This window comes from Engystomops pustulosus, chromosome 11 (assembly GCF_040894005.1).
Source record: "Engystomops pustulosus chromosome 11, aEngPut4.maternal, whole genome shotgun sequence".
NCBI classification, from domain to species: domain Eukaryota; kingdom Metazoa; phylum Chordata; class Amphibia; order Anura; family Leptodactylidae; genus Engystomops; species Engystomops pustulosus.
Window position 1 is genome coordinate 7,609,184 of NC_092421.1, and position 16,396 is coordinate 7,625,579.

Genomic DNA, 16,396 nt, shown 5'->3' on the forward strand with positions numbered 1-16,396 from the left:
CACGGTGACCGACCACCTCATAATGGATAATTCCATGGCCAATGCCCGAGTGCTCACCAGCTTAATGGATCAAGTCAAACTGGAAGAAAACAATCGGATCTAGGAGCAGATCCTTAAACTGGACACTGTGTTCATCCACCCCTATGGTGGAGAGAATGAGGACATCCAAAACAGAGGACAACACATGGCGAATCCAATCATCGAGGAACCGGGGAAGATGGAGAAATCTAGAAAAAGGAAGGGAAACAGATTCTTATTCGGCCTCCGGAAACCCTGGAATTGGTTTGTTGGCCTCAAACAGAGGGGAACCGACAGCATCAATGAGACGGGATCCAGTGAAATCCCAGGAGCCGGTCACATGGTGGACACTATGGTGAACAACAGAGGTAGGAAATCCTGAAAAATATTTAGTTCTTATATTATTCCAGCAATAAATTAAATTGGTAAATTCCCCCAGCGCAGAGGAGACGTCTTCTATCATAACTGTCTAACGATAAAACTGCCCGGCGCAACCAATCAGAGCTCAACTTTCATTTTTAAAGCTGCTGGGAAAATTACAGCTGATCTGTGATTGGTCACAATAAACATTAGTATGAGCATTATCTATATATTATCTATATTTTTTTTAATCTTACATTTACTATATTGGATTCCATGGATTGTAATGAATCCACTAAAATTGTTTTATAGGAAAATCTTTACCTCGTGTTGATTGCTTTAGCTTTACGCACCAAGTGGCGCCAAAATATGTCAATGCTCCCTCCAAAAAAGTAATTCTAATTAAAATATTCTGGTCATGTTCATTCTACCTTTTGCTTTATGGCATAATCTACCATCATAATAAACCACGGCCCTCTCCATTGACATTATATGTATCTGCTTGTTTACAGCCAATGTCTCATCTCCAGTAGACACCAAGAAGGATGACAATGGGGAACAGAGCACAAAAATGTCCAGCGGCAAAGCTGTCCCCTCTGCAACAGCAACGGCTCGTACAGTGCCCCTATCTCTGCTCTGCTTCACCTTCCACCATACACTGGGTCAGGGAAGCTATAGCCAAGTCTTTCTGGCAACGGACGTCATCCGGAAAGAGCGAGTTGCCATCAAGGTTGTCAACAAAATGGTGTATACCGTAGGTTGTTGTAGCTTTGCAGAGCAGCAAATACTTCAACTTTCCCATGGAAGCCCTTACCTCATCCATGGGCTGGCGGCCTTCCACACATCGAAATGTGCCTACTATGTGATGGAAGTGGCTGCTAGAGGGGACCTGCAAGGTTTCATCACAAGAACTGGTCCCCTTGATATTAAGACTGTAAAATTCATTGCAGCGGAAGTAGTTTGTGGCATCGAATCCCTCCATAATCATGGAATTCTTCATTGTGACCTGAAACTAAACAACCTTCTCCTGACCGCTGAAGGCCACGTCAAGATCACAGATTTTGGCCTCGCTATGACAGGTGCAGTCGATGGGAGAACCAGCAGTCTTAAAGGTACACCTGGATACTCCGCTCCAGAAATGGTAAGAGGCGAGGCATTTGGGAAAGGCGTGGACTATTTTGCTCTCGGCGTAATCCTCTACAAAGTCATCACGTCAAAGAGGCCATTCCCTGGAAGAACTGATAAAGACCGTCAACAATCAGTCCTCTATCACACTCCACTCTACCCGGCGACTCTAGCTCCCGACACGGTCAGCTTTATTCAAGGCCTTCTATGTAAGAACCAGTTCCAGCGCCTGGGAGTCTATAGAGAAGTCCGGACATGTCCTTTTTTCACCAACATTAATTGGGCAGATGTGGATGCGCAGAGATTGGCACCACCAGCTGTTTTGGTGACCGGTTCTGTTGACCTTAATGTTGAAGACACACTAAATTATGCTGAACCTCCATACCTGTACTACCAAAAGGTAAAAGATGAGATATTCAATCAGTTCAGCTTCGTGTGTACGGAGTGGTCCAGACAATATCATCCGGTCACCAAGACCAAGAGTTGCTAAGCCTATACTTCCTCCGTCATTCTCCACCGTGAACTCCTACTACCTACATGAGATGACACCTTGAAGAGGCTCCTATTATATCTGGCAACTTCTATTATTCTATTATAAGTGGAGTTACAATTACATTTACTGCAGGTGAGTAGATGCTATTCCATTACTACTCCAGAACAAAGACTCTTGTGTCTATCCTCAATTATTAAAGGCTTTTACTAGATGTTCAGAAGGTTGCCTCATGCACCTGCACCCGCCGGATATGAGCTGAAGGTTGCCTTGTGCACCTACACCTACTAGATATAACCCGAAGGTTGTCTCATACACCTTCACCCACAAGATATAACCCGAAGGTTGTCTTATGCACCTTCACCCATCGGATATGACCCGAAGGTTGTCTTATGCACCTTCACCCACCGGATATGACCCGGAGGTTGTCTTATGCTCCTTCACCCATCGGATATGACCAAAGGTTGTCTCAGGCACCTTCACCCAAAGGATATGACCCGAAGGTTGTCTCATGCTCCTTCACCCAATGGATATGACCCGAAGGTTGTCTCATGTACCTTCACCCAATGGATATGACCCGAAGGTTGTCTCATGCACCTTCACCCAATGGCTATGACCCGAAGGTTGTCTCATGCACCTTCACCCAATGGCTATGACCCGAAGGTTGTCTCATGCACCTTCACCCAATGGCTATGACCCGAAGGTTGTCTCATGCACCTTCACCCAATGGCTATGACCCGAAGGTTGTCTCATGCATCTTCACCCACCGGATATGACCCGAAGGTTGTCTCATGCATCTTCACCCACCGGATATGACCTGAAGGTTGTCTCATGCACCTTCACCCAAAGGATATGACCCGAAGGTTGTCTCATGCACCTTCACCCAATGGCTATGACATGAAGGTTGTCTCATGCACTTTCACCCAATGGCTATGACCCGAAGGTTGTCTCATGCACCTTCACCCAATGGCTATGACCCGAAGGTTGTCTCATGCACCTTCACCCAATGGCTATGACCCGAAGGTTGGCTCATGCACCTTCACCCAATGGCTATGACCCGAAGGTTGTTGTCTCATGCACCTTCACCCAATAGCTATGACCCGAAGGTTGTCTCATGCACCTTCACCCAATTGCTATGACCCGAAGGTTGTCTCATGCACCTTCACCCAATGACTATGACCCGAAGGTTGTCTCATGCTCCTTCACCCAATGGCTATGACCCGAAGGTTGTCTCATGCACCTTCACCCAATGGCTATGACATGAAGGTTGTCTCATGCACTTTCACCCAATGGCTATGACCTGAAGGTTGTCTCATGCACCTTCACCCAATGGCTATGACCTGAAGGTTGTCTCATGCACCTTCACCCAATGGCTATGACCTGAAGGTTGTCTCATGCACCTTCACCCAATGACTATGACCCGAAGGTTGTCTCATGCTCCTTCACCCAATGGCTATGACCCGAAGGTTGTCTCATGCACCTTCACCCAATGACTATGACCCGAAGGTTGTCTCATGCTCCTTCACCCAATGGCTATGACCTGAAGGTTGTCTCATGCACCTTCACCCACCGGATATGACCCAAAGGTTGTCTCATGCACCTCCACCCAATGACTATGACCCGAAGGTTGTCTCATGCACTTTCACCCAATGGCTATGACCTGAAGGTTGTCTCATGCACTTTCACCCAATGGCTATGACCCGAAGGTTGTCTCATGCACTTTCACCCAATGGCTATGACCCGAAGGTTGTCTCATGCACCTTCACCCAATGGCTATGACCCGAAGGTTGTCTCATGCACCTTCACCCAATGACTATGACCCGAAGGTTGTGTCTCATGCACCTTCACCCAATGGCTATGACCTATATTATTTAATTCAAAAGTAAAATAAAATCTGTAGATGTCTTGTATAATTTTCTTTTGCATACAGAGAAATATAACAACTATAAGTAAAAAACATCTAAAGATGACACAGGGCAAGGATTTTAGGGCCTTAAGACTCATGAAAACTGAAATGTATGAAGCATTGAAAAGGTCCCTAGCAGAAATCAAAATGGCCAACATTTTTGTTAAATGTCCCCTCAAGCTTTCAACCTTACTATGTGATGTAATTCCCCTGAATAGGAGGGTCCTGCACAGGTTCTTATGACTACATGGAGTAAGGCCAACCTTTTCCGACAGCAGTCACAGACAAGTGGTCACAGATGTGGAAGGTGAATGTGGTTGTGTTATAAAGTTGGGGTTTTCAAAATTGCAACAAACAAAATGCAATGATTACCAGAGATCCAAGAGTGATGGGGTCAGAGCCACCCTGGTGGTGGGAACAGAACACGTTGTTCCACAAATGTACTTTCCCTGCAGTAGAGGCAGCGTAATGCACCTCTGGATATGGGACATGAGATGTCAGGTATCTGGAGTCTGGAGTCTGGAGAAAAGCAAAATTCTAGTTATTATCAAGTAAATTTCATCATGAAGAGGCCTCCTTCCTATGGCTTTTTAGTGCAGAATTTAAGACCAGTACAGACACTAAGGGGCTCATTTACTAAGGGTCTGCCAGACATATTTCTGTGGGGGTTCCCGAATTTTTCCGTTTTGCGCTGAATTGCCCCAGGTTTTTGGCGCACACGATCGAATTGTGCCGCATCGGTGCTGGCTTTCATGCGACACAAATCGGGGGACGTAGCCATCGGACAAGCCGACTGATTCGGACAAACCGCGGTATTTAAAGATCAAATTGTGTTGCAAGATCAGCACTTACATACACCCGGAAGAAGAAGGTGAACTCCAGGGACCTGAGCGGGGAATGACACATGCAGGAAATTGGACACGCAATCTTAGTGAATTGAATCTCGGAATCCCCGTCGGACATTCTGGATTGGCGGCGTCAACGGGACAGGTAAGTAAATGTGCCCCTAAGTCTTTTTACCCAGACTGTGAAATCAGAAGTCTAGTGTTATTGCATGTTATGAGTAATCATAAGGCAGAATCCTAGACGAATCCTTTAACTTCTGACACAGTCTCCATTTTTCACTCATTTTCAGCCTAATCTGCTCTCTTCTCTTATACAGGAATATATCTCTGATTCCTTAATGCATCTTTCAACAATATACTCTACCCTTCCGTTCATTCATAGGCTTTAAAATGTCTATTGCCCAACCCGTGCTCTTCGATCGGCCAGTGATATTAGATTAGTCTCCACCTTAATTAGAACCTCTCATGCACATCTCCAGGACTTCTCCTGAGCTGCACCAATTCTCTGGAATGCCCTACACTGGACTATCAGACTAATACCCACCCTCCAAAGTTTCAAACGTGCACTTAAAACCCATCTCTTTAGACAGATCTATCACACTCGCTGACTGCATGAAATGTCAACTCTCTAATCCATTCTATGTCCTATCTCCCAACTCCTATCCAGCAAACACCAGATACAAAGCTCTACCGGTGCCAGTTACCAAACACTTTCACCTTGGTCTTTGTGTAGTTACCGTGAAGAATCGCTTCCCACTACCCTTGATCACAGAACTCTTTGACCGCCTCCATGGAGCTAAGGTCTTCATGAAGTTGGACCTTCAGGGGCATATAATCTCATCCGCATCTGTGAAGGGGATGAATGGAAGACTACCTTCCACATTCGAGATGGGCACTTTGAGTATCTGGTAATGCCCTTTGGACTCTGCAATGCGCCTGCCATCTTTCAAGAATTTGTCAACAACATTTTTAGAGACTTGTTATATACCTGTCGTGTCGTGGTGTATTCGGACGATACCCTGGTGTTCTCTACAGACCTGAAATCCCATCAGACCCACATAGACAAGTTCTCAGGCGTCTTAGGGCCAATCGCCTATGTGCAAAATTCAAGAAGTGCCAGTTCCACCAGAAGAGTCTTCCGTTCCTCCGGTATATAATTTCTGACAAGGGTCTACAGATGGATCCCTCCAAGTTGTCTGCGGTTCTCCAATAACCTCGCCTAGTTGGACTACGAGCTATACAGAGATTCCTAGGGTTCGCTAACTACTACCGGTACCAGTTCATACCACACTTCTCCTCCCTCGTGTCACCTATTGTGGCGTTATCAAAGAAAAATGCAGACCCTAAGCTCTGGCCTCCGGTGGCTGAAGAAGTATTTTCTAAACTGAAGTCTGCCTTTGCCTCTGCTCCTGTTCTCACTTGGCCTGATACGGAGAGACCATTCCAGCTTGAGGTTGGTGCTTCCTCTGTAGGAGCTGGTGCCTTTCTCACCCAGAAAGGGCCCAATGGCCAAACGCTCCCCTGTGCTTACTTCTCAAAGACTTTTTCTGCTGCGGAAAGGAACTACTCCATATGTGATTGGGCGCTTGTGGCCATAAAACATGCCTTGGAAGCGTGGCGTTATCTGCTGGAAGGGGCTCTACATCCGGTCTGTATCTTCACAGATCACAAGAACTTCCTATACCTCCAGACTGCTCAAAGTCTCAATCCTCGACAGACTCGTTCTTCCCTCTTCTTCTGCCGTTTAAATTTTATGATACACTTCCGTCCAGCAGAGAAGAATGTTAAGGCCAATGCTCTCTCTCGTGCCTCTGATGTCATTGGGGAAGAATCAGCTCCTTGTCAAATTGTTCCTCCGAAACGACTAGATGTGGCCGCTCCTGTGGAACTTATGTTCCACCGGCCCCTGCGGAAGAGGAAACTGACTTGAGGACATTGCTCTCCTGTGGCTGGGCATCCTGGGGTGCAGAGGTCTGCCGCTCTCATATCTCAATACTACTGGTAGTCAGTAATAAATGTGATGCAGTCAGTAATAAATGTGGAGCAGTCAGTAATAAATGTGATACAGTCAGTAATAAATGTGATGCAGTCAGTAATAAATGTGATGCAGTCAGTAATAAATGTGATGTAGTCAGTAATAAATGTGATGCAGTCAGTAATAAATGTGACGCAGTCAGTAATAAATGTGGAGCAGTCAGTAATAAATGTGGTGCAGTCAGTAATAAATGTGATACAGTCAGTAATAAATGTGATGCAGTCAGTAATAAATGTGGTGCAGTCAGTAATAAATGTGATACAGTCAGTAATAAATGTGGAGCAGTCAGTAATAAATGTGGAGCAGTCAGTAATAAATGTGATGCAGTCAGTAATAAATGTGATGCAGTCAGTAATAAATGTGATACAGTCAGTAATAAATGTGATGTAGTCAGTAATAAATGTGGAGCAGTCAGTAATAAATGTGGTGCAGTCAGTAATAAATGTGATGCAGTCAGTAATAAATGTGGAGCAGTCAGTAATAAATGTGATGCAGTCAGTAATAAATGTGGAGCAGTCAGTAATAAATGTGATGCAGTCAGTAATAAATGTGGAGCAGTCAGTAATAAATGTGATGCAGTCAGTAATAAATGTGATGCAGTCAGTAATAAATGTGGAGCAGTCAGTAATAAATGTGGAGCAGTCAGTAATAAATGTGGTGCAGTCAGTAATAAATGTGATGCAGTCAGTAATAAATGTGGAGCAGTCAGTAATAAATGTGGTGCAGTCAGTAATAAATGTGATGCAGTCAGTAATAAATGTGATGTAGTCAGTAATAAATGTGATGCAGTCAGTAATAAATGTGATGTAATCAGTAATAAATGTGATGTAGTCAGTAATAAATGTGATGTAGTCAGTAATAAATGTGGTGCAGTCAGTAATAAATGTGGAGCAGTCAGTAATAAATGTGGTGCAGTCAGTAATAAATGTGGTGCAGTCAGTAATAAATGTGATGCAGTCAGTAATAAATGTGGAGCAGTCAGTAATAAATGTGCAGTCAGTAATAAATGTGATGCAGTCAGTAATAAATGTGGAGCAGTCAGTAATAAATGTGGAGCAGTCAGTAATAAATGTGGTGCAGTCAGTAATAAATGTGGTGCAGTCAGTGATAAATGTGGTGCAGTCAGTAATAAATGCGGAGCAGTCAGTAATAAATGTGGTGCAGTCAGTAATAAATGTGATGCAGTCAGTAATAAATGTGATGTAGTCAGTAATAAATGTGGTGCAGTCAGTAATAAATGTGGTGCAGTCAGTAATAAATGTGGAGCGGTCAGTAATAAATGTGGTGCGGTCAGTAATAAATGTGATGCAGTCAGTAATAAATGTGGAGCAGTCAGTAATAAATGTGATGCAGTCAGTAATACATGTGATGCAGTCAGTAATAAATGTGATGTAGTCAGTAATAAATGTGGAGCAGTCAGTAATAAATGTGGAGCAGTCAGTAATAAATGTGATGCAGTCAGTAATAAATGTGGAGCAGTCAGTAATAAATGTGATGCAGTCAGTAATAAATGTGGTGCAGTCAGTAATAAATGTGATGCAGTCAGTAATACATGTGATGCAGTCAGTAATAAATGTGGAGCAGTCAGTAATAAATGTGATGCAGTCAGTAATAAATGTGATGTAGTCAGTAATAAATGTGGAGCAGTCAGTAATAAATGTGGAGCAGTCAGTAATAAATGTGATGCAGTCAGTAATAAATGTGGAGCAGTCAGTAATAAATGTGATGCAGTCAGTAATAAATGTGATGCAGTCAGTAATAAATGTGGTGCAGTCAGTAATAAATGTGATGCAGTCAGTGATAAATGTGATGCAGTCAGTAATAAATGTGGTGCAGTCAGTAATAAATGTGGAGCAGTCAGTGATAAATGTGGTGCAGTCAGTAATAAATGTGATGCAGTCAGTAATAAATGCGGAGCAGTCAGTAATAAATGTGATGCAGTCAGTAATAAATGTGATGTAGTCAGTAATAAATGTGGTGCAGTCAGTAATAAATGTGATGCAGTCAGTAATAAATGTGGAGCAGTCAGTGATAAATGTGGAGCAGTCAGTAATAAATGTGATGCAGTCAGTAATAAATGTGGAGCAGTCAGTAATAAATGTGATGCAGTCAGTAATAAATGTGGAGCAGTCAGTGATAAATGTGGAGCAGTCAGTAATAAATGTGATGCAGTCAGTAATAAATGTGGAGCAGTCAGTAATAAATGTGATGCAGTCAGTGATAAATGTGATGCAGTCAGTAATAAATGTGATACAGTCAGTAATAAATGTGGAGCAGTCAGTAATAAATGTGGAGCAGTCAGTGATAAATGTGATGCAGTCAGTAATAAATGTGGAGCAGTCAGTGATAAATGGGGAGCAGTCAGTAATAAATGTGATACAGTCAGTAATAAATGTGGTGCGGTCAGTAATAAATGTGATGCAGTCAGTAATAAATGTGGAGCAGTCAGTGATAAATGTGGAGCAGTCAGTAATAAATGTGATGCAGTCATTGATAAATGTGGAGCAGTCAGTAATAAATGTGGAGCAGTCAGTAATAAATGTGGTGCAGTCAGTAATAAATGTGATGCAGTCAGTGATAAATGTGGAGCAGTCAGTAATAAATGTGGAGCAGTCAGTAATAAATGTGATGCAGTCAGTGATAAATGTGGAGCAGTCAGTAATAAATGTGATGCAGTCAGTAATAAATGTGATGCAGTCAGTAATAATTGTGGAGCAGTCAGTAATAAATGTGGTGCAGTCATTGATAAATGTGGTGCAGTCATTGATAAATGTGGAGCAGTCAGTAATAAATGTGGAGCAGTCAGTAATAAATGTGATGCAGTCAGTAATAAATGTGGAGCAGTCAGTGATAAATGTGATGCAGTCAGTAATAAATGTGGTGCAGTCAGTGATAAATGTGGTGCAGTCAGTAATAAATGCGGAGCAGTCAGTAATAAATGTGGTGCAGTCAGTAATAAATGTGATGTAGTCAGTAATAAATGTTATGCAGTCAGTGATAAATGTGGAGCAGTCAGTGATAAATGTGGAGCAGTCAGTGATAAATGTGGAGCAGTCAGTAATAAATGTGATGTAGTCAGTAATAAATGTGGAGCAGTCAGTGATAAATGTGGAGCAGTCAGTAATAAATGTGATGTAGTCAGTAATAAATGTGGTGCAGTCAGTAATAAATGTGATGCAGTCAGTAATAAATGTGGTGCAGTCAGTAATAAATGTGATGTAGTCAGTAATAAATGTGGTGCAGTCAGTAATAAATGTGATGCAGTCAGTGATAAATGTGGAGCAGTCAGTAATAAATGTGATGTAGTCAGTAATAAATGTGGTGCAGTCAGTAATAAATGTGATGCAGTCAGTAATAAATGTGGTGCAGTCAGTAATAAATGTGGTGCAGTCAGTAATAAATGTGGTGCAGTCAGTAATAAATGTGATGCAGTCAGTAATAAATGTGATGCAGTCAGTAATAAATGTGGAGCAGTCAGTAATAAATGTGGTGTAGTCAGTAATAAATGTGATGCAGTCAGTAATAAATGTGGTGCAGTCAGTAATAAATGTGATGCAGTCAGTAATAAATGTGATGCAGTCAGTAATAAATGTGGAGCAGTCAGTAATAAATGTGGAGAAGTCAGTAATAAATGTGATGCAGTCAGTAATAAATGTGATGCAGTCAGTAATAAATGTGATGCAGTCAGTAATAAATGTGGAGCAGTCAGTAATAAATGTGATGCAGTCAGTAATAAATGTGGAGCAGTCAGTAATAAATGTGGTGCAGTCAGTAATAAATGTGATGCAGTCAGTAATAAATGTGATGCAGTCAGTAATAAATGTGGAGCAGTCAGTAATAAATGTGGTGTAGTCAGTAATAAATGTGATGCAGTCAGTAATAAATGTGGTGCAGTCAGTAATAAATGTGATGCAGTCAGTAATAAATGTGATGCAGTCAGTAATAAATGTGGAGCAGTCAGTAATAAATGTGGAGAAGTCAGTAATAAATGTGATGCAGTCAGTAATAAATGTGATGCAGTCAGTAATAAATGTGGTGCAGTCAGTAATAAATGTGGTGCAGTCAGTAATAAATGTGGTGCAGTCAGTAATAAATGTGGTGCAGTCAGTAATAAATGTGGTGCAGTCAGTAATAAATGTGATGCAGTCAGTAATAAATGTGATGCAGTCAGTAATAAATGTGGAGCAGTCAGTAATAAATGTGGAGCAGTCAGTAATAAATGTGGAGCAGTCAGTAATAAATGTGGTGCAGTCAGTAATAAATGTGTAGCAGTCAGTAATAAATGTGGAGCAGTCAGTAATAAATGTGGAGCAGTCAGTAATAAATGTGGTGCAGTCAGTAATAAATGTGGAGCAGTCAGTAATAAATGTGATACAGTCAGTAATAAATGTGAAGTAGTCAGTGATAAATGTGATGCAGTCAGTAATAAATGTGATGCAGTCAGTAATAAATGTGAAGCAGTCAGTAATAAATGTGGAGCAGTCAGTAATAAATGTGGAGCAGTCAGTAATAAATGTGATGCAGTCAGTAATAAATGTGGAGCAGTCAGTAATAAATGTGATGCACGTTCAGTCCCTTTAGGTGACATTTTTTCTGTCTTGTCGGACACAGAGCAGTCACGACACAAAACTGGCGCAGACACTTTATTAATGTGGTCTCTGAGTTGTGTATTATAAATGTTCTGCAACAGCTTAAGTGTAAATAGGGAGGTTCTGCAGCAGCTGGCTTGTATATTGGGAGGTTCTGCAGCAGCTGGTGCTTGTATTGTGAGGTTCTGCAGCAGCTGGTGCTTGTATTGTGAGGTTCTGCCGCAGCTGGCCTGTATTTTGGGGCTCCTGGGGTAGTTGGCTCGTGTATTGGGAGGTTCTGCCGCAGCTGGTGCTTGTATTGGGAGGTTCTGCAGCAGCTGGTGCTTGTATTGGAGGTTCTGCAGCAGCTGGTGCTTGTATTGGAAGGTTCTGCAGCAGCTGGTGCTTGTATTGGAGGTTCTGCAGCAGCTGGTGCTTGTATTGGAGGTTCTGCAGCAGCTGGCGCTTGTATTGGGAGGTTCTGCAGCAGCTGGCGCTTGTATTGGGAGGTTCTGCAGCAGCTGGTGCTTGTAGTGGAAGGTTCTGGAGCAGCTGGCGCTTGTATTGGGAGGTTCTGCAGCAGCTGGTGCTTGTATTGGAAGATTCTGGAGAAGCTGGTGCATGTATTGGGAGGTTCTGCAGCAGCTGGTGCTTGTAATGGGAGGTTCTGCAGCAGCTGGTGCTTGTATTGGGAGGTTCTGCAGCAGCTGGCGCTTGTATTGGGAGGTTCTACAGCAGCTGGCGCTTGTAATGGGAGGTTCTGCAGCAGCTGGTGCTTGTATTGGGAGGTTCTGCAGCAGCTGGTGCTTGTATTGGGAGGTTCTGCAGCAGCTGGTGCTTGTAGTGGAAGGTTCTGGAGAAGCTGGTGATTGTAATGGGAGGTTCTACAGCAGCTGGCGCTTGTAATGGGAGGTTCTGCAGCAGCTGGTGCTTGTATTGGGAGGTTCTGCAGCAGCTGCTGCTTGTATTGGGAGGTTCTGCAGCAGCTGGTGCTTGTAGTGGAAGGTTCTGGAGAAGCTGGTGCTTGTATTGGGAGGTTCTGCAGCAGCTGGTGCTTGTAGTGGAAGGTTCTGGAGAAGCTGGTGCTTGTATTGGGAGGTTCTGCAGCAGCTGGTGCTTGTAATGGGAGGTTCTGCAGCAGCTTGCGCTTGTATTTGGAGGTTCTGCAGCAGCTGGTGCTTGTATTGGAAGATTCTGGAGAAGCTGGTGCTTGTATTGGGAGGTTCTGCAGCAGCTGGTGCTTGTAATGGGAGGTTCTGCAGCAGCTGGTGCTTGTAATGGGAGGTTCTACAGCAGCTGGTGCTTGTATTGGGAGGTTCTGCAGCAGCTGGTGCTTGTATTGGGAGGTTCTGCAGCAGCTGGTGCTTGTAATGGGAGGTTCTGCAGCAGCTGGTGCTTGTAATGGGAGGTTCTACAGCAGCTGGTGCTTGTATTGGGAGGTTCTGCAGCAGCTGGTGCTTGTATTGGGAGGTTCTGCAGCAGCTGGTGCTTGTAATGGGAGGTTCTGCAGCAGCTGGTGCTTGTAATGGGAGGTTCTGCAGCAGCTGGTGCTTGTAATGGGAGGTTCTACAGCAGCTGGTGCTTGTATTGGGAAGTTCTGCAGCAGCTGGTGCTTGTATTGGGAAGTTCTGCAGCAGCTGGTGCTTGTATGCTTGCTATGTTCCTCATTCCTAGTTACGCCACTGGCTAAAGTTACACCTAAAGAAAACATTGTGAGGCAAACACTATTCTCTCCAAATTAGTTTTTATTAAGAAAAATTGGGCAAAACAAAAAATAATCTGAAAAACAAGGATTCATGATTTTATTTTTCTCCACCCAGAAAAAAAAGTTGTGACCGTAAAAACCACATGCGTTTTTTGAAAAAGCTCCCCATTTTTGTCCATTTTTAAACGCGCAGAGTCGGAAAAACCGGACAAAAACGCACGCGTTTAAAAAAAAAAACGCATGTGTTTTTAAAAAACGGATGCGTTTTTTACGATCTGAAAACGCACTACCTAAAAACGGCCTAAAAATACCATGTGCGACCTCATTATTCCGGGTGGTGGCTTTGCAGATGTGTTCTCCTGCAGCAGAGGCAGAGGTGGCGTCCGCTCTAGTAGGAGGAGCTTGTAGGTTTTTAGGTGGAGACAAACCCTTGAGTTGGTCGCCGTCCGCAATAGTAGTTTTCATCCGTCTCGCGATCGCGGCTTCGCCTGCTGAAGCTCCTTGGTTTATCCCCTGATGAGCAGATGATCTGATCTCCGGATATTTGTAGCTTCTCCTCACATCCAGATGATGAAAATCTTTATCTTTCTGTTAAAAAACACATCCGGTTTTGACCGGTTTTACTAATTATCTTAATAAAAATGGGTCAAAAACAGATGGCCCAAAATTGGGTTCAAAACGTCATGTGTGCCACCGGCCTCAGCGTTTTGAACCCGATTTTGGTCCGTTTTTAAGCAGTCCGTCAAAAACCGCATGCGGTTTTTGAAAACGCATCTGTTTTTGACCAGTTTTAAGATAATTGGTAAAACCTGTCAAAACCGGATGCGTTCTTTAATGTCAACAACGCATGCGTTAAAAAAAACTCATGCTTTTTTTAAAAAACGTTGAAAAACGCATCCGTTTTTGACAGGTTTTACATATTATCTTAATTGAAACGGTCAAAACGGATGCATTTAAAAAGGGACCAAAACCTGGTTCAAAACGCCATTTGTAGCATCACCCTTAGGCTAGTCAGCCTATGCTTTCACACACATGTATGGGGGACTTATATATGGCCGATATACGTCCCATACACTTCTATGGGCTCACTGCGCCCTACAGGAGCGGTACGGTGCGGCACACGTGCGGCACCGTACCGCTCCGTACCCGGGAAAAAGATAGGACATGTCCTATCTTTTCCCGTGATACGGCGCAGTGCACCATTTATACCTATGGAGAGGGGCGGGGGTGAGCAGCGCTCTCCCCCTCCTCCTCTCCCTGGCATTTCAATCAGTAACTTATTGCTCCCTGATCTTCCTCATCTTTCAATCGTATCGGCCCCTGAGGCCATCAATACAGTTGAAAGGGCAAATTCAGACCATCATTGTAACATCTCTCCAGGGTCTCTCTGTAGAGGTTGAACGGTGGCTCCAGAATAAGGACCTCAAAAGATAATGCAGCCCAGTGCACACCTTCTCACTTTCCCCAAAGTTCCAAACAGCCAATGAATTGTCGCTTTAAATAGTGCTGAGAGCAGCATCTCTTAAGTTCCCTGGGACTGCAGAAAGATTTGGTCCTAATTGGTGAACTCTGTCATGGGGCGATGGCCCGGGTGGCCACAGAAAGGGCTCTGAGTGCCACCTCCAGCACCCATGCCATAGGTTCGCCACCACTGCCATATATTGATATACACATGTGTATGCATGATGTAGGGATTCCTGGGTAGATGGTAAAGGGGAGGCCCGTGATGTTAGCGGTAGCAAGGGTTCATGCGTGCAGACAACCATAGAGAAGCCCACAGCCCTGATTCATAAAACTAGGAGCTGGGGACGATAGCAGATGCTGGGGCAGTAATATTAGGACAATATTTGGGCAGAGTTGCAGGCCTGATTAGGGGAGATTGCCCTCCGGTAGGAGACAGCACAGGCTGCCCTCTGCAGGTCTTATGTCCTCTCTGGAGGAACGCAAAGAAAGATTGCAGAATCTTCTAGAACTTCCAGCCAGAGGGAGTATAAGCTAACTTTAACCCTGGGTGGGTCAAGAAACACTCGTTATAATTGGTTAATCTCGTTAACCTTCCCTTCCAGGCAGATAACCACTAACAGCTGCATTTCCAGAAATGGACAGACGAGGGCGTCAATTCAAAGAAATATGTAAGTCATTAAAGGGAACTTCATATAGGACGACTTAGATCCAAGGCTGTCACACGCGTTTTCACCTGAGGACACTTCAGCCTTCGGGTTGCCAAATATCATTTTATTACTGTATGATTGTATGTTATACATTACTGTAAGGCTACATTGTCGTGGCCCGCCGCACCGTAGCACCACGGGCACATGGCAGAGCGCGGGGGGAGGAGGAGGAGGAGGGCGCTGCTCACCCCCGCCCCTCTCCATAGGAACATACAAGCCAAGGCGCCGTAATACGGGGAAAGATAGGACATGTCCTATCTTCTCCCGGGCTACGGAGCCGCACGTGTGCTGCACTGTACCGCTCCCGTACAGGGCCGTGAGCCCATAGGAGTGTATGGGGGACGTATATCGGCCGTATATACGTCCCCCACACATGTGTGTGAATGCAGCCTATGATTGTATTTTATACAGAATTACCATTAGAATCAGCTCTATGAGAGCAACCACGAAGCTGAACGTATTACCTGCGGCTGCGTTCACACCTGGGGATTGTGTTGCACTCCCCCTGCTTGTACTAAATGTGATGCAAACACAATCTTATTTTAATAGGTGATCACAGGAAGAGTCCACAATGCAATAGTCACCTGTGAATGCGGCCTCAGACATTGTAGGTGACCCCACACCAACCAATAGCCAGAGCACCCCCACAGCAGCCACAGTGCCCGACACCTACCCCCCCATACTATTATCAAACAATGACACCGCCATATTGTTACTAATTACAGCTACCATAAGACCAATACACCAAACTATAGCTCTACAGAGCCGTCATTAGTGATGTTGCCCTTTGCAGGGCGGTACAGAGCCGTCATTAGTGATGTTGCCCTTTGCAGGGCGGTACAGAGCCGTCATTAGTGATGTTGCCCTTTGCAGGGCGGTACAGAGCCGTCATTAGTGATGTTGCCCTTTGCAGGGCGGTACAGAGCCGTCATTAGTGATGTTGCCCTTTGCAGGGCGGTACAGAGCCGTCATTAGTGATGTTGCCCTTTGCAGGGCGGTACAGAGCCGTCATTAGTGATGTTGCCCTTTGCAGGGCGGTACAGAGCCGTCATTAGTGATGTTGCCCTTTGCAGGGCGGTACAGAGCCGTCATTAGTGATGTTGCCCTTTGCAGGGCGGTACAGAGCCGTCATTAGTGATGTTGCCCTTTGCAGGGCGGTACAGAGCCGTCATT

At 44.3% G+C, this 16,396-nt stretch overlaps 1 protein-coding gene across 1 annotated transcript; it reads left to right on the plus strand.

Annotated features, from left to right (window-relative positions):
- The first annotated feature begins 36 nt into the window (after positions 1-36).
- Positions 37-2,201, plus strand: LOC140106292 (protein kinase C delta type-like). Its single transcript, XM_072130668.1, has 2 exons — positions 37-386; positions 891-2,201. Exons 1-2 carry the CDS (start codon positions 185-187, stop codon positions 1,991-1,993), a joined length of 1,305 nt encoding a protein of 434 aa, XP_071986769.1. The 5' UTR covers positions 37-184; the 3' UTR covers positions 1,994-2,201.
- The last annotated feature ends 14,195 nt before the right edge of the window (positions 2,202-16,396 follow it).